Source organism: Stegostoma tigrinum, chromosome 11, assembly GCF_030684315.1.
Source record: "Stegostoma tigrinum isolate sSteTig4 chromosome 11, sSteTig4.hap1, whole genome shotgun sequence".
Lineage (NCBI taxonomy): Eukaryota > Metazoa > Chordata > Chondrichthyes > Orectolobiformes > Stegostomatidae > Stegostoma > Stegostoma tigrinum.
This window is the reverse complement of record NC_081364.1, coordinates 65,849,035-65,875,851: the sequence shown is the minus strand read 5'-3', so window position 1 is coordinate 65,875,851 and position 26,817 is coordinate 65,849,035. Positions and strand designations below refer to the sequence as shown.

Sequence of the window (26,817 nt, the reverse complement as noted above, 5' to 3'; positions counted from 1 at the left end):
AATCTAACCACCTCCCTGTGATGTTCAGTGGCATTACAGTTGCTGAATTCCCCACCATCAGCATCTTGGGGATTACCATTTACCAGAAGCTGAACTTGACCAGCCATATAAATACTGTGGCGACAAGGAAAAGCTGGTGATTCTGTGGTGAATAACCTAACTCCTGCCTAATGCCTGATCACCTTCTCCAAGACATAAGTCAGGAGTGATGAAACACTCCCCACTTGCAGCATTTAATAACCAGAGACCATTATAGGTTCGGGATTGAGGAGGTGCTTCTAAACTAGGCATCCACCAGAATCCTTTAATCTGATGAAAAAATAGCAGCAAACCGTGGTCTGGCAGCATGTGAAGAAAAACGATAATGGCCACTGGTCACAATTTGACCCAAAATGTTATCTTTGTTTCCTTGCCTGCTGATGCTACCAGACCTATTGAGTGTTTCCAGCATTTTTCATTGTGTTTTAGATTTCCAGCATCTGAACTATTTTGTCTTTGCTCTGCCCATTGATTTTGATTCATTTCATGCATCTTTCTTGATCAGCTTCTATTCGTAGCATTGTTTTGACTTCAGGCAGGAATGCAATGTATCGCATTAGGCAATGTCAATATTTGTTGAACCCAAGAATGACTAATCACCATCTTTTTCAAACTATTGTTCTTTTAAAATTTAATTTTACATTTTTTTCAGTGCCAAGATCCAACTGTATGCAAGTAACCAGAACCACTTGGTTTAGATTTCATTCTGTGGCTTATCTATGAATATAAAGGACCCAAACACCGTGATTAGATTCGGGCTGTAGCTCACCCCAAAGCATCTGTTCATCTGTGTGTGATTTTTCTGTAGTGCTGTCAATCAGTAATCCCGCATAGTTTCTAACTGAGGAATTAATTGTCAATTATTTTTCAGATCAACATATGGCTGGGCGCCTTGGACCAGCCACTGTGGTCCTGGATCACACGAGTGGTTTTGAGGGGTTGTTGCTTGTGGATGATGATTTACTTGGGGTGAGGAATTTAGAACTAAGCTCCGTATTCACCATGTCAGGTTATCTCATTTCTGCCTGAAGAAAAACCTTTTACATTTTACCTATTTTTCTAATCGACCTCTTCAGAAATATTATTACACATCTCTGGAGTAGGTGGGACTTGAACCAGTTGCTCCCAATTCAGCATTAGGGACACCATCACTACGACCAAGATGGGTCCCTGCTGCATTTTATTTTTCATTTCCTAATTTGCATGTAATGAATTCTTAATTGGAATACAGTTCCACAGGTTGCAGTCATTGGCCAGCACTGCTGTCACTGAACCATCCTTTTCTATATTGCTTGCCCTTCATATAGTTTAAACAATCTAACTGGAGTTCTGAATCTTTTATTTCAACCTCGTTGAATTAGAGTGTAACTCTGAGTAACAGATCCAGCTGCTGTGGTTTTCTAGTTATGCTGTAATAACTGTAGGAGCATCAAGACTAATTGGATTGCTGTTCCTACAGTGCCACTTTCTTTGTTCTGTTAATCTGAGAAATGGTTTTGAAAGTGAATGTTATCTTCTGTCTGCCTGTATTTGAAGATGTGACTATAGAACCATGAAATCTGGTTTGGACTTAATACTGTTTGTACCATTTTAGGTTGTTGGTCACAGTAACTTCAGCTCAATCAGAGCTACCTCATGCGTGTATAAAGGTGAGTGTGAAACATTTTGACTGGTCCAGAAAGTTTGGCTTTGCACTTCATTTAGAACAATGTCAGGGCCAGGATTGTTCAGTCTATTCTTACCGATTGTCCATAGCACCAGATCAGTGATACTGAGAGTACGTCATTGTGGGGTGGATTGGTGATGCTGAAATTGTTTCATTAATTTGAGGAACAGTTTCAGAAAGACCTTTATTAGCGGGAGTAATTGGGTGCTGAGTGTCAGGAATGCCTCATTATTTCTGGAGAGGATTGTGTCCTTGGAGCAAGTTTGGAAGTGTGACTTAAGGTAGCTCATTAACTTTGGAGTGATACTGAACAATATACCTTCCATTTTCTTTGTGATGTATGACGCCCTTGTTTATTTGCGTGTGTCATTTTCTGTTTGTGCATGTATGTTAATTGAAATAGGCTGAGAAATGTGCTCTATCCTGTAAGGGAGACCTTGCTGCTGAGAATGCCTCATTGAGTCATACAGCACAGAAACAGATCCTTTGATCCAACTTGTCCATGCCAACCAAATTTTCCCCTGTATTTCGCCCATTTCCCTCTAAACTTTTCCTATTATGTTACATTTAAAAGGAATTTGGATATGTTCGAACTATACCTGCATATACCACTTCCTCTGGCAGTTCATTCGACACACAAACCACCCTCTGTGTGAAAACATTGTCTCTCAGGTCTGTCTTTAGGCTTTCTCCCTTCACCTTAAAAATATCCTCCTGGTGTTGAATTCACCCATCCTAAGGGAAAAGACCTTTGCTATTCACATTATCTATGCTCCTCATGATTTTATAAAGGTTTCATAATTTTCTAAGGTCATTCCTCAACCTCCTATGCTCCAGTGGAAAAGTCCCAGCCTATTCAGCCTCTCCTTATAACTGAAGCCCTCCAGTTCTGGCAACATCCTAGTCTATCTTTTCTGAACCCCCTCCAATTTAAGAATATCTTCTTACAGCAAGACAGCAGAAACCTGACTTGGTCCTTACCTCTTCTAGCATACATGTGACTCAAGTCTAATGTTGACTCTCACAGTCCTCTGATAGCAAATCACTGTTGCATTGTTCTGATAATAGTGGTTTGAGAAGAAGGCTCACCATCATCAGTACCTCAGGGTGGACAATAAATGGCCTTGCCAATGATGCCTAAATCGAGAGAATGTTTTTTGTTTGAAGTCAGGGTACACTGAGTACAGGAGATGAATCACAACAGGCTCTGATTGGTCATTTAACTTACTGTTGAATCTGAAACATACAAACATATGAATTAGAAGCTCAAACCTGCTCCATCGTTCAATGAGGGCAAGGCTGATTTGGTTGTAAGCACAAATCCTGGAGTGTGTTGACTTGCAGTAAAGTTCTTGCTCATCAGCAAAATCAAGTTATTTAATTTCACTGTTTTCCCACTGTTTCCTTTACAGTCCACAGGCACATGATTGTGCATGAAACACTTTTGTTTATAAAGCACTTGAGAAATGTGTGTGTATGTTTTCTGATTATGATGCATGTGCTTGAGCTGTGTGTGAAACCATTATGAAGCACTCTAGACTTTCTGTTTTCTACTCTTGTGATGTTATATTCACCTTGTTGGCTGACTCAACCTCATCTTGTTCTTTGCCACAGGAAAGTGGATGTATGAAGTTCTGATTTCATCTCAGGGGTTGATGCAGATTGGTTGGTGCACCCTAAACTGCAGGTTCAATCAGGAGGTGAGCCTATGTCTCTCTCTCTATCTCTGTTACCCATGCATGGAGGGACTGCTAAGTATTCTGATAAGTGGCACACTTGACAACTGAACAATGTTGTTCATTTATATGAAATTCGTATGAAGTTCACCAAAAAACCTTAGACAGTACCTTCCAAGCCAGTGACTACTTTGATTAAGAGTGACAAGGGCAGCAGATATTAGGGAGCACTACCATCTGCAAGGCCCCCTCCAAGCCATTTGCCATCCTGACTTAGAAATATATCATTGTTCCTTCACTGTTACTGGATTAACTACCTGGAACTCCCTCAAGGGCAGAATGGGTCTACCTACAGCACATAGACTAGCAGTTCAAGAAGACAGCTCACCACCACCTTATCAAGGGCAACTAGGGAACGGCAGCAACACCATGTCCTTCAAGTGAATTAAAAACCAAGTGTAGTTATTTTAATATAACTCTCCTGTGAAGTGCTGTACGATATTTTATCAGATAAAGAGTGACACTGATCCACCCAGGACAACTGACAAAAAGCTTGGGCAAAGAATGAGTTTTGAGGAACTCTTCAGGGCACCTAGAGTGGGTGAATTTCAGAAATTAGCTGCAATCTTGGAGCAATGTGTAATGTTGTTGGTAATATATAATTGACCAGAGTTGGGGGAGAGTGGAGATCTTGGAATGTTGTAGGGCTGGACGAGGTTATTAAGTAGAGAGATTTGGACATAGGAATGAGAGTTTTAAATTTGAGATTGTGTTAGGAGAGGAAATAGGTCAGCAAGCACGGGGTGGCTGACAATATGCAAGTTAGAATTTAATTAGCTGAGGCCTGAATGAGCTGGAGTTTATTAAATGTAAAGCACTGAGCCGTCAGAAGCTGTAAGGTGTCAACCTACAAGTTAGTGTGTAGTGGATTGACTGAACTCTATTCACTGCTAAATATAAAACTGAAAGAATTGCAGATGCTGTAAATCAGGAACAAAAGCAGAAGTTGCTGGAAAAGGTATGGCAGCATCTGTGAAGCAAAAATCAATTAACATTTTGGGTCCAGTGATCCTTCCTCAAAAGTCTGTTTTAATCTGTTCACTGTGCAGAATTGCGTTTGACTGACTAATTTTCACAGTATTTTACAGGATTTGCAGAGAGCTGTTTTAGATTATAATTAATCCTTGTACTTTTTCACTAGGATTATGAAGAGCTGTGTCCAGGTGATTAACTCACTGTTTCACAGGGATTGCGGAGAGCATTCTGTTCGTGATTAGCTCTTAGACTGTTACACAGGGATTAAAAGGGATGTGTCCCTCTTCCGTACCTAAATCCCACCCCTTCCTCCATTACCTTGATGACTGTATCGGCACTATCTCATACTCCCACGAGGAGCTCGAACAGTTCATCCACTTCACCAACACCTTCCAACCCAACCTTAAGTTCACCCGGACCATCTCTAATACCTCCCTCTTATTCCTGGACCTCTCTGTCTCCATTTCCGGCAACCACCTAGAAACCGATATCCATTTCAAGCCCTACCGACTCTCACAGCTACCTAGAATGCTACTCCACCCACCCACCTTCCTGCAAAAATGCCATCCCCTATTCCCAATTCCTTTGCCTCCACTGCATCTGCTCCCAGGATGAGGCATTCCACTCCTGTACACCTCAGCCTCGTTTTTCACGGACCGCAACTTCCAACCCCTCAGTGGTTTTGAACGCCCTCGACCGTGTCTCCCGCATTTCCTGCAACTCATCCCTCACACTTCCTCCCCACAATAAAAACCAAAACAGAATTGCCCTCATTCTCACGTACCACCCCATCAACCTCCAGACCCCACGCATCATTGTCCGACACCTGCCATCTGCAGTCCGACCCCACCACCAAAGACATTTTTCCATCACCACCCTTATCTGCCTTCCGGAGGGACCAATCTCTCCATGACTCCCTTGTCTGCTCCACACTTCTCCCCAGCCGCACCACACCCGGCACCTTTCCCTGCAACCGCTGGAAGTGCTACACCTGCCCATGCACCTCCCCCCTCACCCCCATCCCACACCCCAAGAAGACTTTCCACATCAAGCAGATGTTCACCTGCACATCTGCTAATGTGGTATACTACATCTGCTGTTCCTGTTGTGGGCTCCTCTACTTCGGGGAAACCAAGCGGAGGCTTGGGGACCGCTTTGCAGAACACCTACGCTCAGTTCGCACTAAACAACTGCACCTCTCAGTCGTGAACCATTTCAGCTCCCCCTCCTATTCCGCAGACGACATGTCCATCCTGGGCCTCCTGCAGTGCCACAATGATGCTACCCGAAGGTTGCAGTAACAGCAACTCATATTCCGCTTGGGAACCCTGCAACCCAATAGTATCAATGTGGACTTCTTTAGCTTCAAAATCTCCCCTCCCCCGACTGCATCCCAAAACCAGCCCCCATTCTAGGGAAAAAGACAACTACCATTAACCCTATTTGTATCCGTCATTATTTGCTGAACCTTTGCAAGATATCTCCAAACTTTTCATAGAGATTACTGAAAGCTGTCTTAAATTTTCATGTGATTAAGTTTTTGGGGTGCAGGATACTCAGTGCTGACGAGGGCTGCAACAGGTCATGAATAAATTTGCTGAATGGACTTGTAAGTTCCAAATGAACAGCCCAGCTAAATATAAAATATTTCATTTTGATAGAAAGTTTGGGGAAGTAACTTATTGTTTGCAATATATGAATACGGATGTAGAAAAATAAAAGAATCTCAACAAATGCATCCATCACTAAGTTTAGTAAGACAATAAAAGAGTGAAACAAGCACTGGATGTTATTTCTAAAGGGGTGGAATTGAAAAGCAAGGAGCTATGCTCAATCTACATTGAGCCTTATTTTGACCACACTTGGGGTGTTCCTTTCAGTTTAGCCACCATAATGTAATAAATCTGGAGGTCTTGGAGTGCAGAGATGATTTATAAGGATGAAATCTGAAGTGTTTAGATATATTTATCAGGAAAGGATTGACTGGCTGAAGGTTGATCTAATAGGATCTTTAACGTTGTTGAAGGTTTTGGCGAATTGCTTAGGGAGAGAATGTCCCCTTTTGTGGGGAAGAACATAATTTGAGCTCATTGATATAAGATGATATTGATCTTCGTAAATATCAAGAAATCTAAAAGGGAATTCCGAAGAATCTTCAATATACAAGGAGTCATGAGAATGCTACAGGGACTACTTGAACTGAATAGTACAGATGCATTTAAGGGAAGGCTAGACAGGCACATGAGTGATGAGGGAACATAGTTACGATGAGAAAAGATGGGAGGAGGCGTCAGTGGAACATAAACATTGACATGACTAATTAGTCTGTGCAACCTGTTTCTGTGCTGTATATCCAATGTAGCTGATTAACTTACTCTGTTTCAAGGGATTACTGCGAGCTCTGTCTGATTGTGATTGACTCAAATGCAGTTTCATGAGGTTTATATTTATCTGACTGTGACTCAGAAGAAGGACATACTTTCCTTTGCTGTTGTAATTCTGTGCCAGAGCTAGTACGGAATAGTGCGTAAGTAGCAAGCGAGCTTGGAGAGATGGGGTGAGTTTGTCGTAGACAATAACTTAGTACAGTGCTGGAATTGAACATAGAACATGACAGCACAGTACAGGCCCTTCGGTCCTCGATGTTGTGCCGACCTGTCATACCGATCTCAAGCCCATCTAACCTACACTATTCCATGTATGTCCATATGCTTGTCCAATGATGACTTAAATGTACCTAAAGTTGGCGAATCTACTACCGTTGCAGGCAAAGCGTTCCATTCCCTTACTACTCTGAGTAAAGAAACTACCTCTGACATCCGTCCTATATCTTTCACCCCTCAATTTAAAGCTATGCCCCCTCGTGCTTGCCATCACCATCCTAGGAAAAAGGCTCTCCCTATCCACCCTATCTAACCCTCTGAATATTTTATATGTTTCAATTGAGTCACCTCTCAACCTTCTCTCTAATGAAAACAGCCTCAAGTCCCTCAGCCTTACCTCATAAGACCTTCCCTCCATACGAGGCAACATCCTAATAAGTCTGCTCTGCATCCTTTCCAAAGCTTCCACATCCTTCTTATAATGCGGTGACCAGAACTGTACACAGTACTCCCAAGTGCGGCCGCACCAGAGTTTTGTACAGCTTCACCATAACCTCTTGGTTCCGGAACTCGATTCCTCTATTAATAAAAGCTAATAATTGAAGAATTTGTTCTGAAGCAAAAACGTAAATATCTGTATCTAAATACTTTATTCTTATACCTTACAATGTTTCTTTATTGCTGTACTATTTCGAGTTGCCTAATTGTCATTTGTATGTTAAGGTTATACTAACTTGCTCATTAAGGATGAATGACGCCATTTTATGCCATCTGTCCCTCTCTGCACTTCACACTGGTCTGATATTAGCTGAATCTTTATTGCTTAGTGCTGGTTTCTATGAGGTGAAATTTGATGGCAGTCCCCTTGCTGCTTCAGGGATTGCCAGTTTTCTCGGTCTGTCTTCCTGACACCTGTCTATTTGCCAAACAGGAGGGTGTCGGTGATACATCAGATTCTTATGCTTACGATGGAAATAGAGTGCGCAAGTGGAATGTCACCACAACTAATTATGGAAAAGTAAGTGACTTGTTTATTTATGCAGGAATCTGAACACCTTGGGTAAAGACAGAGTTATTTCCACCTGAATCTAAAAGTTTATTCCATAACAAAACTGAGCCGGTGTGGCCTTATTGTGAAATGGGATAAAGGATACAGGAGAATTGGACCAGGGCTTGCTTTTTTACTGATTCAGTCCCCATTTCTTACTGACAGTTTTGTATTTATTCCTTTATAACTTTTATGTCCAACATTGATATAGAAGTTGCCTGCATGAACTTGTTGCATTTTTACAGTTTTGTTTTGATGTTTGCTGGCCCTAACCCTCCCCTGCCACAAGTGAATACAATGATGAGGAATCTTGACTTGTCTTCCTTCAGGCATTTAATGTATCTGTTGGCTGCTTTCTTTTAATTCCTAAATCCTGCCTGCCTTCCTTGCTTTCTGTTTATCTCTGTTGCTGAAACCCATTTTTGTTGCCTCTATTGTCAATACTTTGATTTACCAATGCTCTGCTCACTGAAATCTCCATCTTGAAAAACTGCAGATCATCCAAAATGTTCTGGTTCACCACCACTTCATTCCTATCCTCACCCAGGTGTGTTGATTTCTTATGTTCAAGTGACTCATTTTATCATAATTGTTACCTTTCAGTTACGACTCTAATCTCCTAATAATCTTCCACGTTAGCCTCCTTTAAAGTGTTTACATTGTCCTATGGGATGCTCAACTTCATGCCTTTCAGTCCTTCCCTGCATCCTACACTTGCCCAAGACTGATGGAACCCTTTTTATTTACTTTGTTCAGTCCAGTATTGAACCTTCTGCCTTCCAAGACTACTACTAGAATTGCTCCATCTTGCCTCTGCCCTCTGAGCCCGAAGACTCACTTCTTTGGCTGCTTTTTGTCTTCTCTCCTTTGTTTTTTTAACTCCTCCTTATCAATATCCAATTTTGAAGTTATTATTGACAGACGTGTTGCTAATTCTCATATTTATAATGAGTTTCAAAAATGTAATGGTTGTACCTCACACCCTCTAGCTTGTGAGTCACAAGATTGTGGGCTTTCTTTGGGCCAGTTGCCTTCCCTGTTGCCAATATTACAACAAATGACAACTGTAAAGACCATGTAACAGAGCACAGAAGAGTCCCTTGACCCATTAAGCCTGTGTTGACCTGTCTGTACTAGTCCCACTTCCCACACTTGGTCTATAGTCTTGAATGTTCTGATATTTCAAGTACCCATCCTTGCACTTTTTAAAGATTGTGAAGTTTCCTGCCTCTACCACTTTCCCAGGCAGATTTACACCACCCTCATGGGCGGAAAGAAACAAAGTTTCCTCATATCCCCTCTAAACCTTCTGCCCTTCACCTTAAAATTATGTCCCCTTGTTATTGACCGTTCAGTTTAGGGGCTTCCTATCCATGCTATTATGTTCCTCACAATCTTTTACTCTTCAATCAGGACCCCTTCAGTCTTTGCTCTAAAGAAAACAACCAAAGTCTATTTGGCCTCTCTTAAAAGCCAAAATGTTCCCTCCCAAGCAACATCCTGGTGAATCTCCTCTGCAGTCTCTCCAGTGCAATCACACCCTTATAGTGAGGTGACCAGAACTCCACACGGCACTCCAGCTGTGGACTAATCAAAGTTTTATACAGCTCTAGTATAATCTCCCTGTTTTTCGTAGTCTCTGTTATGACTGATTAAGTTAACTGTCTCTTATGCCTTCTTAACAACCCTGTTTACCTGCTGTCCACCTTTTAAAGATATGTGGACAAGCACTGCAAGACCCCTTCATTCCTCTGGGCTTCTTAGTGTCTAGTCATTAATTAAGTATTCCCTTGTCTTGTTAATTTTCCTAAAATTTATTGTCTTACATTTATCAGAGTTAAATTTCATCTGCCACAGATCTGTTGATCTTACTAACTCGCCTATATCCTCCTATAACCTAAGATCTACTTCCCACTGTTAATCACTTGGCTAATTTTCATGCTGTCCACAAATTCATTCAATATTCCCCCACATTCTCAACTATATCAGTTATAAATATCACTTGAATTTTTATTTTTCGATATTTTTGATTGTGGACTTGTGAAATAAGAAAAGAACACCTTTAAAACCAAGGATTGCTGCGTGTTTTTGAAATTGGTAGCCTGACACTCATTGTAAGCACTGTTTATATAGCTGCTCCTTCCATCAGCAGTTGCAATGTAGTTTTCATATGAACTGCAGCCAAAGGGTGCAAAAAATGGAGCTTTGGTTGGCAACAAGTATCCAATTGACCTGCGGACTAGTGATTGACAAAGGCATTCTGCCTACCACCAACTATATGCTTGGCTGTCAGGTGGCTGACCAGCTTAGGGCTGTGAGCAGGATAGAGAAAGCCTTCAGTTCACTGCTGGCTCAGAAGCTCTGTCTGTTGTCGACAGTAAAAGGCAGTTTGAACGTGAACAGAACCAATTTATTTTCCTCCCAGAAGTTACTGTAAGCCATGACTTGAATTTAATAATTCAGAGACCTTTTATAAGTGTCAACCAGCCCCTGTGAGTCCTGCAGCCAGTACAAACATCCAGAGATGGAGGACTGAGAAGCAGCATTCCAGTCAACATAAGGACCATCTCAGAAAATCCTGTAAACAAAGATCAGTGCTTCCTCAGCTTTTCCTCCATCCATAACAGCCGTGTCTGTGTGTCTGTGTGTCTGTGTGTCTGTGTGTCTGTGTGTCTGTGTGTCTGTGTGTCTGTGTGTCTGTGTGTCTGTGTGTCTGTGTGTCTGTGTGTCTGTGTGTCTGTGTGTCTGTGTGTCTGTGTGTCTGTGTGTCTGTGTGTCTGTGTTTTTGAGGGGGCGATTAAAAGATAAGAGTTTTAACTGATAGTTGTATTCTAAGTTGCATAATTGTTTACCCTTTGCTGCAATAAATAGTAATTATTAAAAACTAAACCTGGTCCATTGTTTCTATCAATTTGAACCTGAAAATCACGCAAATTGTGGAATTCAGTGTGCCTTTAAAAATCTTTACCTTTTGTGATAGCTCTGAGAATAGCAGGTCTCGATTTCCAATACTACCCCAGTGAATCATGACAGAACACTTAAAAGTACCTAATTCACTGTAAAGCAATTTGAAGTTCATGAAAGGTTTTATAGGTGCATGTATTTTTATACTGTAACAAAAATCAGTCTGTGGTCAGTGGCTGTTTCCCAAACTGAAGCAGGGTATATCATGGTGTTTCTAGGGGTCAGTTTTGGGACCATGCTATTTTGTGTTAATCACCTGAATTTGAACAAGGCATAATTTTAAAGTTTGCAGATGAAATGATCTCAAAACTGTCGTAAACAGTGAGGAGAATATTGATGATCTGTAGGATCACAAAATGGCAGATGAATTTACATGTATGGAAGTGTGAAGCTTTTCACTTGGAGCAGAACAATGAAGAGAGGGAATAAAGTTGTAGGCACAATCTTAAAAGGATATAAAAACAGGCAAATTAATTTTTGCTCAATCATTATAAATTATTGGGTCAACTCTGACTGGAATATTGCATCAGTTCTGAACTCTGTATTTCAAGAAGGATATTGAAGTTTATAAAAACTGCAGAAGAAATTTACTTGAATGGTATTTCGCAACCTAAGTGCTCACTGATAATTGCTCTCCACTGATCCACAAGCTGTTGTAATTGCACAGAATTTCAGTGACGCCTGAAGAATAGTTTGCCTCCTGCTTGATACAAAAGCAGTTCATACCGGGTTTCTTTGGTAACAGTTAAAAATAACTATTTATTGTAACATAACTCAAATAAGAACAGTAAAAAGGAACGATTTGTATAACTCAAACTGTATATCTTCCCCTACCCCAGTAGGGCAGGTGATTGCCTACTTGAATGATCGCTGGACTGTTAATCCAGAGACCCGGATAATGTTCTGGGAACCTGGGTTCAAATCCCGCCATGGCAGATGGTGGAATTTGAATTCAATAAAGTATCTGGAATTAAGATCTAACAATGACTGTGAATCCATTGTCGGTTGTTGGAAAAACCGATCTGGTTCACTAATGTCCTTTAGGGAAGGAAACTGCCATCCTTACCTGGTTTGGCCTACATGTGACTCCAGACCCACAGCAATGTAGTTGACTCTGAACTGCCCTCTGGGCAATAAATTGGGGCGGGACAGTGGCACAGTGGTTAGCACTGCTGTTTCACAGAGCCAGGGACCCGGGTTCGATTCTAGCCTCGGGTGACACTCTGCGTGGAGTTTGCACATTCTGCATGGGTTTCCTCCCACAGTCCAGACATGTGCAGGTCAGGTGGTAAGTTCTCCATAGTGTTCAGGGAGGTGTAGATTAGCTGGGTTACAGGGGGATGGGCCTGGTTGGAATCTTCGGAGGTTTGGTGTGGACTTGCTGGGCTGAAGGGCCTGTTTCACACTGTAGGGTTTCTATGATTCTATGAAATGCTGCGTAGCCAGCGATGTCCTCATCCCGTAAATGAATAAAGAGAAAAAATCGCAAACACGTGCACACAAACTCAAAGTCATGATTAAGATTAACAACTGACCAACATATTCCATGGAAGGAAAAGAATATAGACAGGTTAAACAAAATGCTGAAGATTTAAAATCCCATCTGCTATGTGCTAAGCTACTTTCCTCACAGTCCTTTTGATTTTTGCAGTTGATGGTATGCTGTTGTCAGTATAGTGATGATTGTTCTTTATCTTAATAATTGATTTCCTGAACTTGTATCTTTCCTTGTACAAGTTCTTTATTTTAAGCTTGCTTGGTTTTTCTGTCTTTCCTCAAATGATGACAAGGAGGATAAAATGATTGCTTTCTGTCTTCAGGATCTGTATGCCTCTTCCACCTTCCTGCTCTTTGCAATTGCAGCTTTCAATGTTGCAGCTCAACCAATCAGAATTTCCTGAAATCAAAAGATTCTCGATGCTGCTCAGTCTTCAATTTCAGCAGTTAATGCTTCCAACTGCATTGCATGGCTCAGCAAAATGCAAAGCTTGAAATTAAAATTAATTTGAAGTTCACTTGAATTCCAATTTCAACCTTCCTGGTTTTCCAGTTATGACAGCCCAACCTCCATTTCAGTCCCAACAGAGAAGAATATGTGGCCTCTTACAGGTACCGAGTGGAGAGGCTTATGAAGTTGAGATTGCTCCCCTTAGGGCAGAGAAGTTCAAGGGGAGATTTTCTAGATTGTTCAAAATTCTGTTATATTTTGCGGAATAAATAAGAAGTAGTGGAAGAATATTCATATTTCCAAAAGAAACAGTGGCAACATGAGGGAAATGTATTTTCACATTGACTTCTGCCCTGGAAAGCACTATCTGAAAGGCGGAAGCAGATTTGCTAATAACTTTCAAAGGGAATTGGATGCGTACTTGTAAAGGGGAAGAAGTTGTGAGTGCTTTGGTGGTTTTTCCTTTAAGAAGTAAGTGCGCTTCTTAAGCAGTGACCACAAAGAGCCTCTCTCAAATTGTACAGTGCAGGATAATGTGTGAGACCCTGTGCCAATGCAAAAAATCCTGAAGAGATTTGCAAAAGTAGTGAAGATGGAGTAGAGAGCAACTCAACTATTTTCCAATTTGCCATCCATATTGCTGGTATACAGATACTGGACACATTCCTTGTGTAAAGAAACTCAAAGTACTCTTTGTACATTCTTATAATTTAATGTATTTTACCTATAGGCTTGGGCAGCTGGCGATATTGTCACATGTGTGATAGATCTGGATGAAGGGAAGATTGCATTCTGCTTGTGAGTATGGTTTACTTATTGTATTCCAGCGTTGAATCTCTCTGGGGATTGCCATGACTGAGATGATAAACATTGGCTAGTTGAATAAGATAGATACATATGAATGTTATACGCAGGGTGGCAGGGTGGGGGAAACTGTGCAGGGTCGGGGGGGCAGAGGTGGTGGTGCTCCTTTTACAGTTATATCTGATATACGGCAAGTGGTGGAAAATGTTGGATTATGCTGGAATATATACTGAAGCTCAAGTTCCTAGACTGACATGTACCCATCAATGATGGAGTTCAGTTTTTTTCTTTCCTGGTAAAGGACTCCCCACTCCGGAGCATCACTGTCCAGAGATGCTTCCAAGTGAGACAGCAGGAGAAGAGTTAAAAACAGTAGTCTTGGCCAAATATCTTTTGTGGTATTTCAGAGAATGGTCCTTGAGGGTTGGAAAGCAACAATTCCAGAGGAGACAAACAAAAGATGCAAAGTATTGAAATAAACACATCCTTAGCCAAGGTCATCAGCGATGAGTGATAATGGGAACTGCAGATGCTGGAGAATCCAAGATAATAAAGTGTGAAGCTGGATGAACACAGCAGGCCCAGCAGCAACTCAGGAGCACAAAAGCTGACGTTTCGGGCCTAGACCCTTCTTCAGAGGCTCTCTGATGAAGGGTCTAGGCCCGAAACGTCAGTTTTTGTGCTCCTGAGGTGCTGCTGGGCCTGCTGTGTTCATCCAACTTCACACTTTGTCATCAGCGATGAGTTTTGTTCAAGTAGCTGTTAAGTGGGCAGTGACAGAGATAGCACTACCATGTTACACCAACCCTTGTGAGTAACAGGAAAATCATAGTCAAATAACCATGTATGCTATTCATGATGGGGACTGTATAAATGAAAATAACTCTGATGGATTGTCGTAAAAACCTAACTGGATCAGTATTATATTTCAAGGAAGGTAATTTTTTTTTTACGCTTTCTGGTCTGGTCTGTGTGCCATTTCCATACAATACCAATGTGATTGGCTCTTCATGAACTGCCCTCTGAACTGGTCTTGAGAGTAGCTCGGTTAGTGTAAATAGGGACAGCAATAAATGGTAGTCTGGCCTATGATGCCTACATCCCACGAAGGATTTTTAATTCTGGAGCTGCACTGTGCTTATGGAACTGTACTCCACCATGATTAACAGAATCAAGAATATAGAACGGTCATCGTGCAGGAGGCCTTTTAGCCCTTCAATTTCATGCCAGCTCTCTGCAAGAGAAATTAGTGAGACCCACTCCCCCTCTCTTTCCCCCAGCCCTGCAATTTGTTCTCGTCAGGTGCATTTTCAATTTCCTTCTCAGAGCCATAAATGAATCTGATTCTGTCAGCCAATGCATTTTAGATCCTAATTACTCATTGCATTAAAAAATGTTCTTTTATCATTCACCATCAGTCTGTCACTTCTGGTTCTCAACTTGCCCAGAAGTAGGAACGATTTCTCTTTGTTTACTCTTTCGAGCCCTGTCATGATTTTGAATGCCACAGTCAAATGTCCTCTTAACCTCATCTACGGAGAACAGTCCTGCTTGTCCACTCTATCTGTGTAACTGAAATCCCTCATCTCTGCAACTATGTAGACAAAGCTTTTCTGCACCCTCTCTAAGCTGTCACAACTTTCTTAAGTGTAATGAATGGAATTGGGCATAGTTACTTTGGCGAGGTTGAAGCAGTGCTTCGTACAGATTCATTAGAAATTGTTTGCTTTTAAATGAAAAAAGAAAATTTGACAGGACAAAGCTCGCTGTCTTTAGACTCCTGGGGGAAAGTCTCAGGAGACTTTGCTAAACCACGCATGAGGGCATACTCCTGTTGGGACTTAGTAAAAAGTTGAATGATTGTTGAGAATTTTGTGGTTGTAGCTGATCTGTTGAGTTAATTTTCTCACTACATTCTATGCACATTGGTGAAATAACGTGACATTAATTGATTGTTTAGAAAGGTATTGTGTGAGATACCGAATAAAACTTCTACTAGTAGATACTAGCCCATTCAGGAAGGAGCCATTGTCTTTAGGGAGAGTTAGCGAATGGATGAGGAAAGCCTGTTTAATAAATCAGCACTTGGCAGTGAGGAGGAGGATCTATGCATGATGAGAAATTCTGAACAGTCGGTGAATGGGCAGTGAATTCTGTGCTTTCTCGTTCCCCTGAGTGTCCTTCAAATGTTGAACTGTGTTAAAACAGAGAAGGTGAAAAGACTCATCAGGTGAAGCAGTATCTACAGAGAGAGATGAAAAAAGGATTTTTTTTATGATCTTTGCCTTTTATTAACTTATTATGATGTGTGTGTAACATGGCTGAATAACTGGCAATGTGTGGTTATTTTAAAGACAGTCTGTGCTCCTTGTATGCTTTGAATAATTGCATTCTTTCTTTGAGAAGTTTCTTGGACAGCATCTGTGTTTAGATTCTAAATACAAAGTATGTGCTAACTATATGATCAGTATAATCCAGTTACATACTGGCCTGATCACAGCAGATGCTTTGGTGTGCTATAACTTGGTACATCAGAAGCCGTTTTAAGCAGTTACAGTGTGATTTTGTGGAATGTGACATTTTGGTATCCCTTCCCTCTGGACACCTTGACTGTTTTAAATAACTTTAGTGCCAGCTGCACTGCTCTCTGGTGCTTAGTTCTGACTGAGTTCCTGTGTAGCTGGTGGTGATTTGCTACCCCAATGAATGCAGAATTTAAATGAAAGCTATTTGCTCAGAGGTCGCAACTATGTCAGTTCCATCAACCGCTCTGTGAAAACACCCATTCCAGAGTCCTTTCTGCTTGATTTAAACAGCACTATACAACGGAGAAGCCCATTTGCCATCTGAAGTAGTGCGGATTATAAAAACTGCATGATAAACTTAGGGCAAATGAATCAAGTCCTGAACATACAACAAACTGCTTCATTCGTAAATGTGTTGAACCCAGCATTGCTACACCTAAGCTTCTCTCCGGCATGCCAAAGCTGGGAAAAGGACATGAATGTTTCCCTGTCCCTCTGCTTTCTGTCTGTTTGATTGCCTATCTTACCTGACTTCACACTGGGGAACTGAAACTTGGACAAATTCACTTGACAGTTTGAAACATATCAAAATGTTTCTCGGGGTGGATATTTTGGAATGAGATTGATTGTTAATCGAGTTGTTTTTACATTGGATTGAAAGTTTTATATGTGTAACTTTTCTGAAATATGACGTGCCTTTGACCAGTTTCTCAGTGGTGGTCCATGAGTGATAATTGGGTTTGGGATTTGCAGTGTATTCAGACTGAGAATGCACATTCACTGCCATTCTGGACCTTCCATTTCCAGAAATGGGATCTCCTTGGGAATTGCATTTCAAGACATCAGACTGGGCCCTGGAATAGCCTACTTTCCAGCAATCAGTTTGTCCTTCAAAGAATCAGTGGCATTCAACTTTGGGAGCCGGCCAATCCGATATCCTTTTCAGTAAGCGCATCGCTTTGTGAGGGTATGGAGTATTTGTCATCTATGGCATAGAACTGTTGCCCACACATGCCACTTGACACTGTTTTTATTGTTTGTTCTGTGCTGAAAATTGTTAATTTTATGTGCAGCAGTAATTTTACTGCATTGATTACCGTATTTATGAAGTGTGGGGTTTTATGTTGGTAATCTTGGCTCTGACACACCTGGAGGCCGACTCTCAAACTGCTGAGAAAGCAGTTGGGTTTCAAGTAGCACTTCTGTTTGGCGTAGAATGCACACCTTCTGTCATGTCAGTCTTGGTTCAATTCTTACCTCTGCCTGAGAGGTAATGTTTCAAATCCTACATCAGGCCTTCATAACAAAATTTCAGGCTGATACTCCCATGCAGCACAGAAGGATTGCTGCACTGTCGAAGGTGCCACCTTTTGAGTGAGATAAGTCAAGGTCCCTGTTGCCTTTTCAGGTAGATGTACAAGGTCCCATCAAACTATTTGAAAAAAGAGCTCAGAAGTTCTGCTTAGTGCCCTGGCCAAAATTTATTCCTGAATCAACATTGAAAACTAGACTGTCTCATCATTATCAGATTTCTATTTGTCCACAAAATAACAGCCTCATATCCAGCCCTGCAACAGTGACAGCGCATCAAAATTATTTTATCAGCTATGGGTTGTAAGTGTGAATGCAAGTTTTTTTTTCGGGGGCATCCCACTTAGCTAAGCATAAGTCTCTGCCTAAAAGGTAAATTTTAAATTTGCAGGGGTGGATTAGCAAGTTTACATGTGAAAAATTTGGCCTTGTGCAGTGAAGCCAAGCTGACTTGTGTGTTTAACTGCAGCGTGTCAGGCCGTGTGCAAACAACTCAGTTCTGAAGAGGGGTCATGTTGGATTTGAAATGTTAACTCTGTTTCTTTCCACAGACGCTGCCAGACCGGCTGAGTTTCTCCAGGACTTTTTTTTAATTTGGGAGACATGAGTTGGCAATTTCAATGTATTACTTTCTCATTGGCAGTGGTGGTGCATAAGAAATTGATGGGTGTCACTGTGTGGCATGAATGCTATGGGAGTTTATCTCCACAAGGTTTGTGTGAGGGCCACTCCTACTTGAATTATCATGGACAGGTACATCAGTGACATATAGATTGGTGAGGATGTATTCAAGTGCTATGCTTTGCAGTGTTGGATTTGCAGGAAGAACAAAGTGCAAAGTACAAACCCAGTTCAGACCATAATGTGACAAGGCTCCCAAGGCAGTATTGCGAGTTGCTGCCATGTTGGTTGCTAGATTATCACATGAAATTTTGCCCATCAGTAGGCTTATTGCAAGGTTGGGGAGAGGAATCTCCTCAAAGCCAATAAAATTCTAACTAGATAAATACAGGAAGAATGTTCCTGATGACTGAGGAGTTAAACCAGAGGTCTCACACTAAAGATACGGGGTAGGCCATTTAGGATTGCGATGAGGGAAAATTGTCTTTGCCTAAAGAGCGGTGAGCCCGTGGAATCCTCTGTCACAGAAAATGGTTGAGGCCAAACTTTGAAAGAATTCAGGAAGAAGTTAGATATAGTTCTTAGGGCTAAAGTGATAAAAGAAATGGGCAGAAAGTGGAAACAGTGTACTGTGTCAGATGATCAGCCAAGATTATATTGAATGGCAGAGCAGGTTTGAAGGGCTGAATAGCTTACTCCTGCTCCTATTTTCTATGTTTCAGTAGGTCACTCAAGATAGTTCAAGGGTCACAAATGTGACATCAAGGACTGAAGGTCAGAAAGTTTACAAAGGAGAGGGATGTCGACTCCACTTTAGGAGTATTAGCTGTACTGCTGGGAAGGAAGCTGGTCTGCAGATTCTGTGTAAGGGGACTCAGTGAAGAGTCAAGAGCTATTGGATAGCTCTGTACTGTTAGAGCAAATTCAGGAACAAGTTCTAGGAATTAGTAGATGTGTAAGACTTGGATAGATGGAACCACCATGTTTGGCAAAGCTGCTGTTAACTGTGTTGTTAAAAGGCCACTGAACTCTGGGATTTTGTGTATTGAGGACTTGGGGCAGCCTGCAGCAGTTGAATATCTCTAACAGCTTTTAAGAAGTCCATAGACCAACAAAGGGCTTGAGAAAAGACTGCTTAATTAATAGTTCAGTACAGCTAAGAGCAGAGGTGAAAGGTCTATGTACGGTTTTTATTGGATAAAACAGAGCAAGATTGGAGCTCATGGGCCTCCCACAGGGCTATGGTGAGCTGGCTGTCAGCTGGACTTGTGCCTGTGCATAAGTACAGGAGCGCAGTTTTTGGAGTCCAGGGGATCATGGACCCAGGAATAGAGGCTTATCAGACAGAATGGGCACAGTCATTGTGACAGCCCATGACTCAAATAGCTGCTAAGAGGGACTTCTAAGGTCAGATAGGCCAAAGTGAAGAATTGTGATTGTTTGTGAAGTTTGATGATATTTAATGACCCACTATATCATTAATCTGTGGCAGAGTTGCTGTGATCTGTCCTGATCACATTTGCTAAGTGTTGTGTGCTTTGTGGGCTGTTCAGTCACATTACCTATGTTTGTCATATTAATCCTAGCTGTTAGAAATAAGTTTTGTGTTTGTGTGTATTATGGTTTGTATTGTTCTTCAAACTTGTATGGTAAAGCCTTGTTTATTTAAAGTTGTGGACTCTTGTGGCTTTCTTTTCTTAATAAGTCTCTCAGATGTCACCTTTGTTCAGTTAAAGCTAAAACATTACTAGCCAGATCATAGGATCAAGTTTGTAGTCTAGCCTGAGATTATAACATAGTTAGTGACTATGTCCTTAATCATAATGTAAAATTTGATGGTCTAATCTGAGATCGTAGCAGCTCTGTACCTGCTAAGAAGCTAACTGCCTACTTTCTGTTATTTATTGTTTGAATAAATCACTGATAAATTACTCACCTCGGGAAGAGCTTGTTTTCTTTTAACTTCTACACACGTACCCTGTAGAGGGCTATCGCCCAGTGCAGGATCCACCAGAGGCAGATCTCGTGAAAGCTCACAGACTTCTAGGATACCTAAAGAATGTGATTTCTGCCAGTATGGATACCCAGGTATGGACTTAAGTTTGTTCCTGACAGTGATGTTTTATTTTGCTGCTATGTCACGTTTACGTTATTTTTGTCTAGGCATTTTGAAAGACAGGCTCTCGAACTCATTGCCCACAAGCTGATGCAGTGCCTAGGTATCATTTGCAAAGACTGCAGTAGTGTATTTGCTGGTGGCCTTTGCTGAAGCTGCGATGTGAGAAATCCAAAGGACTTTTGGTTCATTTCTCAATCTGTGCTGAGTTAATAGACTCTGATATGCCAGTAGGGTGATTAACGTTGACCTCAGGATGGAGCTTGTGAACGAAAAAATGCACGTGACTGTTGTGCATAATAATACAGCAAACATTTTATTAACCAGTACCTATGGGACCAGGAGTCTGCTGTTTGATCAGATATTCTGGATAAGCAAGAAGTACAAATAGCTGCATTTGGTCAGGGTTTATTGCAGTTTCGAGATACCAACATTTCTCAAAACATCGATGTAAAAACATTGATTTTAGGTGTGTTAATGTAATAGGAATGAAATATCAACATAAGTAATAGAAACATAATTTAGGGGTAATATATCACTATTATACTTTATTTACAGCATTAATACTGGGACATTGCTGTACGTTGCACCATTTGAGGTGTATTAAGTTGGTCAAGGGTGCTGGTTAAAATATTTGCTGTGGAATCAGGTGGCAGGGATTAGTGTGTATTTTTACAAATATGTTAGAAAAAGTTGTAGTAACATGCCTGGTTCTGTCAATAGAAGTGTCCCACCAGCCCCCAATCTTGGGGCCTCCCACGAACCTAGCGCCCTGTGATTGCAGGCATATTCTTGTATTGTGTTGAACTGTGTTGTCAAGTATATAGTTTCCCCATTATGTCAGGATGAGGTAGAGGATTGCAATGCATCTGTCTGTGTCCTGCAAATTTGTGACATTGATGCAAAGGATGTACTGCAGTACCTCATTGCAGTTAAAAGGAAGAGGGGCAGGTTATGTGTCTAATGTTTTGCACAGTGATGGCCCCATGGGTTGTAGAAGACACCACACATTGATGCACTAAAGAGATGTGTGCATCTCCCATCTCAGACAACGTACAGTCAACCTGTCCTTTTTTTACTTATTCATAGAACCCCTAGGCCCTTTGACCCAACAAGTCCGCACTGATCCTCAAAGCATCCCACCCAGATCCATCCCTTAATCTACACATCCCTGAACACTACGGGCAATTTAGCATGGCCAATTCACCTAGCCTGCACATCTTTGGACTGTGGGAGGAAACCGGAGCACGTAGAGGAAATCCACGCAGACGCTGGGAGAGTGTGCAAACTCCATACAGATAGTCACCTGAGGGCGGAATCAAATCTGGGTCCTTGGCACTGTGAGGCAGCAGTGCTAACCACTGAGCCACCGTGCTGCCCTTTGTCAGTTATCACATAAAAATGCACAGCCCGGAATCTTTATTGGGAAGGTTTAATGGAATTAGGTACTTTGTAGACAAGTGCACGCAAAAGATGTTTTGGTGTGATGTGTTTGTCTGTCTCTGAGGATGAACTGTACTGAGTTTGTTGTGTGAACTTTCTATAGGAAGGAAAACTGATGGAACAGGATTCTGCACATTGGCAAGCCCAGGGGGAACCCACTGTGCTCATTACACTGGCGCATATCTTCGACCGCTTTGCACCCTTTATGGCAAGTACCTAATGACTAACTCTAACATTTGCACCAAAATCACAGAAAGCTTATCAGTATGTGGGCCAGCTGCTCAGTCACCCTGTGTATACTAGGAGCCACAGACAGCACAAACACAAACTCCACATTCTTTGCCAATTTGGACTTGTTCAGAAGCTGTAGTTGCAGTTCCATCTGTCTGCTTAATGCAGAGTTGCATTTACAATTTTTGTCAGGTCTGGTATTTCTGATAGCTAAGAGTGAGCAAAATTCATTGTCAACTGTGTGGAAGCTGTAACAGCCGATGCATGGCTAGATACCAGGACTGTTGAGCCAATAACAAGGGCTACTGATGAGCACCTGTCAAAATTGCTGCTAACAAATTTGCTCCCAGTGTATCCCTTCCCAAAGGAGTTGCCTGACCACTCCATGCATTCAATTGCACTTAAACTGAGTCTTACATTATATGGTTGCTTCTGAGAGCTCATTACTCTATATTTCAAATAGAAAATTAAATGTTTCAGTGGTCTGAAATGTTCCAAACTTGAATAAAAGGTCCTCTAAGACTTTTTGACTGTTCTTCATACTGTTTGGTGCTGTCTCTTTACGTGCCTAACATTTGTAATTGTTTGTTATTTTTTGTTTCCTGTCTCCCATCCTACGTTGTTCTAGCACTGTTCATTAACATAAAGTCTCTTACACCTATGTTGAAAGCCTTTCTGGAAGACCCAGGCTTTGAACGTTATTGTCTCATTCATTTTCGATATAAACAGTGTAAAGTTTACCTCGTGGAAGACGTGCTGATGACCTATTTCCTGAGTATATTGGAGGGAGGCGGGGCTGTGGATGAACACCCACTAATTCAACGTTTACTTGACCTCATGTGGCTCCTCATGGAGGTGAGTGCACAAGATGACAAATTTGGATTTAATTCATAGGGCTGGGAAGGATGAAAGGATTGTCCACTACTCTGAATAGGTTGATGAAAAATACCTGCTCTTAAGGTCTTCAGCAGGGACGTCCTGTGACTGAGATGATTGGCCTCTAACAATTGTTGCCGTTTTCCTTTTTCCTAAATATGTCTCCAGCCAATGGAGCATTTTTTACATGATTTCCATTGCCTCTAATTTTGCTACCATGATAGTATACTTAAGGGTATTTGACTGTGTGCTGCTGAGTGTGTACTTGTGCACCTCAACTAAATTAATTTACTGTTTGCTTTGTTCTTCAATATTGGTCTGAGATAATTCACTTTATTGTGAAATGTGGAAGATAAGAGCAGGAGTTGGCTATTTGCCCCTAGTGAGCCAGCTTCGCCATTCAGTATGATCATGTCTGATCATCATCCAACTTAGTCACTTGTCCCTGCTGTCTCTCTGTATCCTATGATCTCTTTAGCTTTAAGAACTATATCTAATTCCTCCGTGAAAATGCTCAAAGTTTGGGCTCAACTACTTTCTGTTTGGGCTCGCCACTTTCTGGGTGAAGACATTTCTCTTCATCCTAATCCTAAATGGCCTACACTAAATATTTAAACTGTGAAGTACTGGTACTTGACTCCTGGTCATTGGGAATATTTTTCCTGCATTTACCTTATCTATTCCTGTTAGAATTTTATTAGGTTTCTTTGAGATCCCCCCCACCAATTATTCTCAATTCCAGTGAATGTAGTTCTAACCGATGCACTTGTGCTTCATATGTTAGCCCTGCCAACCCAGGAATCAGGCTAGTAAACCTTTGTCTTCGTGCCCATAACCAGAACATGCATCCTCAGATGAGGAGAACAGACTGCGCACAATACTCCAGGTGTGGTCTTGCCACTGGTTAGCTTAAGGTAGAGATATTTTATTTTATGCTGCTTTTGCTGCATGAAACTCCAGTTGAGTTTGAGTTGGTTTGTTTCTTCTGTTACAGGATTATGAAATCCAGGAGTGTTTGAAACAGCTGATGATGTCACTGCTTCGTGCATACAGATTTTCTCCTATCATTCCCGATTTAGGGTTACAGGTAAGGTCTTCCCCTGTAAGACATCGACATCTAATTGTCCTGAGAAATGTAAATTCTGGGGTGTCATGACCAATGAATGTGCTACTCAACATTACAAAAAACTGTACTGTGTAACTACAAGATCTCTAAATGCACAATGTGAGGACCACTATCTTTTACCACCCTCAGACATGCTGAATCCAATCCCCTCAAAACATTGCATTTCAATTTGTAACATTTAAAGTTAAAATATAATTTAAATTTGCTTAATTTAACATGAGACCAGTGTACTGGACAATATTCAACACAAGTGTTATATTAATAGTAATTATAAATGTTGGTATTTTTAAAGCCAAAGCACCAAGGCAGTACTGTTATTTTAATCTATAACATAACATTATTCTTTGAAACACCATTTCTTTGTTTGCTTGAGGTAATAAGAAAGTGTTTTGAGGATTACTGTTACATCATAGATTAAATCGATCATATTCTTGCTCAGAAACTCTGCATTATTCACTGTCTGTCCTAGCTTCAGGTTGACTAGAACTGAACATAGTTAGCAAAATAAGACTCAAAATTTGAAAATTTTGCCCATGGAACTGTCTGCCAAAGAGACCATTTTGCCCCCTTTCACAGAGCTAATTTGCCTCTTTACCCTGTCGATAACTGTCAGATGACCCTGCAGCACCCAAAGGACTGTCAGAATGCCAGTTGTAGAATGTTTTCCCAACCACTCGGTAAGATTTATAACATTTGGGAATTGATGCATGCTGCAACAAGCTATTAAGAGCAGTACATCAGATTGATTTACCAGTCATGTGATATAGTAATCTCTTTTCTTTGACAGGAGCAGAATGCAGATACGTAACAATGCAATTGATATTCAAGCATATAATATCTAATTGAATATGTTTCAGAGATAGCTAGCTCTAAGTAATTTAACTTGTTTGTGGACCATGGGGAAAAAAATTCTGTAAAGCATCTAACTAAAGTCACTTCATTTTTGTCACAGTCTTTAGTTGCTCTGTTGTTTGCCCAGGACTTTGTGTGTGCTTAATGTAAGCAAGTCCTAGGATGCTTGGCGTAGCTTTACAGAAGTCACCAGAGGCTGTGATAACAAACTTGCAGACATCTTTGGCTGGAAACCTAACATGAGGCAATAGAAGGTTTGCCATTGTAACACTTCTCTTGAACAAAGGATAAACTGGGTAACTATAGACCAGTCAGCCTCATGTAGTTTGCGAGCAAGCTCTGGAGGCCACAGATCTGAAGTGCAATTCCTACTGTTATGGAGGGGCAATGGCCAACCCCCCACTGATCATTAAACCAAAACACAAGCTCCAATCTGTTATGACAGGAGTAGAGGTTCTCTTCTAATAATTACCCCTGAAAAACCCGGAGAAGTTTGTCTTTCCCCTCATAATCTGTTAAGAGTGGTTAAAAGAAAGAAAATTCCTGATCCCCTTTATGAATAACAAGAAACAATTTATTTACTTAACCCTAACAATGAACAAATTGACAGAATGACTAAAACTGAACAATTCCCACCGAAGTATTAACTCCTCCCTAACTGGTGTAACTTATGCTGGAATGCTTTTCAAATAAACACAGGTACCACTTATAGAAGCCCAATTAATAAGACAACAATAAATCAAAACTTAATCTGTCAAAGTTCGCACAGACTGCCTTCTGGAAACTTTGCCTTCTCCAGTCGATCTCACATCACAAAAGTCTTTCTTTCACTGATTCTGCTGTCAGGGATGGTTTTCTGTGAGGACTTTTAGCTAGAAATGCCGAGGTACCTTTTAAATAGATGGTGCATTCTCAGCTAAAATCCCCGATTTTCCAAATGCCCTCGTCTTTATACCCACGATGACACAACAATATTTCTGCCATAAGAATGGTTCGATGTCGTCAACACAATCAGATTTAAATTTAATTGGTTTCCAGAATCTACAAGCTTATGTAAATTGATGGCTAAATTTGAAAACTGTTGTCATGCTAAAAATCCTGTTTGGCTGCTGGATACAAAATCTTTCCATTCGCTGCTCTCCGAGTGCACCTGCTTGCAAACTTCCAAGCATAGACAAAGTATGATTTCTTAAGGTCACCACAGTCTGCTTTTCAATTCATGACTATTTTACACAATGTTACAATACTTCTCACTTAGAAAAACGTGAGTTAGTTGAAAGTGGCCAGTGCAAAAAAGTCAAGTCTTTAGGAAAATAGTTGCTTCTAAACAAAATACCGTCAGCATTGTATATATGTATGTTCACAAGGTGTTGGATATGTCTTATCAGTGAAATTAAGATGCTGTGATAAAATATGACAGTGTGATTAGGAATGTTGCAAAAGGACAGATACATGTCAGTTGTTAATGAGACGTTAGGGTGGAAGAATGTAAAAATGTAAATTGTGGGTACTAGCAGCTTCAGTACTGATTCCACTCATGCTCAACATATTTACAATTTGCAAACCTGAAAATGACTCATTATGTTGATTTTCTGTTACCTGTTAGTTAGTCAGTCTTCTGTTCACGCTACGATATCACATGTATGACCATGAGTTCTTGTCTTGTTTACTAACCTTTTACGCAGAGCATTGTCAAATGCTTTTAGGAAATCCAAACACACAATACCTACTGGTTCCTTTGATCAACCCTGCTTGTTATGCCCTCAAACAACTCTGACAAATTTGTCAAACATTATTTACTTTTCTCAAAATTGTTGATTCTGCCTGATGATGTTATGATTTTCTAAATAGCCTGATACGTCAACCACTGGTTTCCTGTCACCCTCTGGTCTTGAGTAAAGGGGTACTTTTTGTAGTTTTATGACATGCTGGT

General features: G+C 41.0%; 1 protein-coding gene across 1 annotated transcript in view; it reads left to right on the top strand.

Annotated features, from left to right (window-relative positions):
- The window catches only part of LOC125460234 (E3 ubiquitin-protein ligase RNF123), a 334,824-nt gene that overhangs the window by 21,689 nt on the left and 286,318 nt on the right, over positions 1-26,817 (top strand). Inside the window, exons 5-14 of the mRNA XM_048547433.2 lie at positions 911-1,008; positions 1,634-1,688; positions 3,320-3,405; positions 7,951-8,037; positions 13,710-13,777; positions 17,116-17,241; positions 20,214-20,328; positions 21,903-22,007; positions 22,760-22,885; positions 23,901-23,993. Coding sequence (XP_048403390.1) covers positions 911-1,008; positions 1,634-1,688; positions 3,320-3,405; positions 7,951-8,037; positions 13,710-13,777; positions 17,116-17,241; positions 20,214-20,328; positions 21,903-22,007; positions 22,760-22,885; positions 23,901-23,993 — 959 coding nt within the window. The remainder of the gene's footprint in view (positions 1-910; positions 1,009-1,633; positions 1,689-3,319; positions 3,406-7,950; positions 8,038-13,709; positions 13,778-17,115; positions 17,242-20,213; positions 20,329-21,902; positions 22,008-22,759; positions 22,886-23,900; positions 23,994-26,817) is intronic.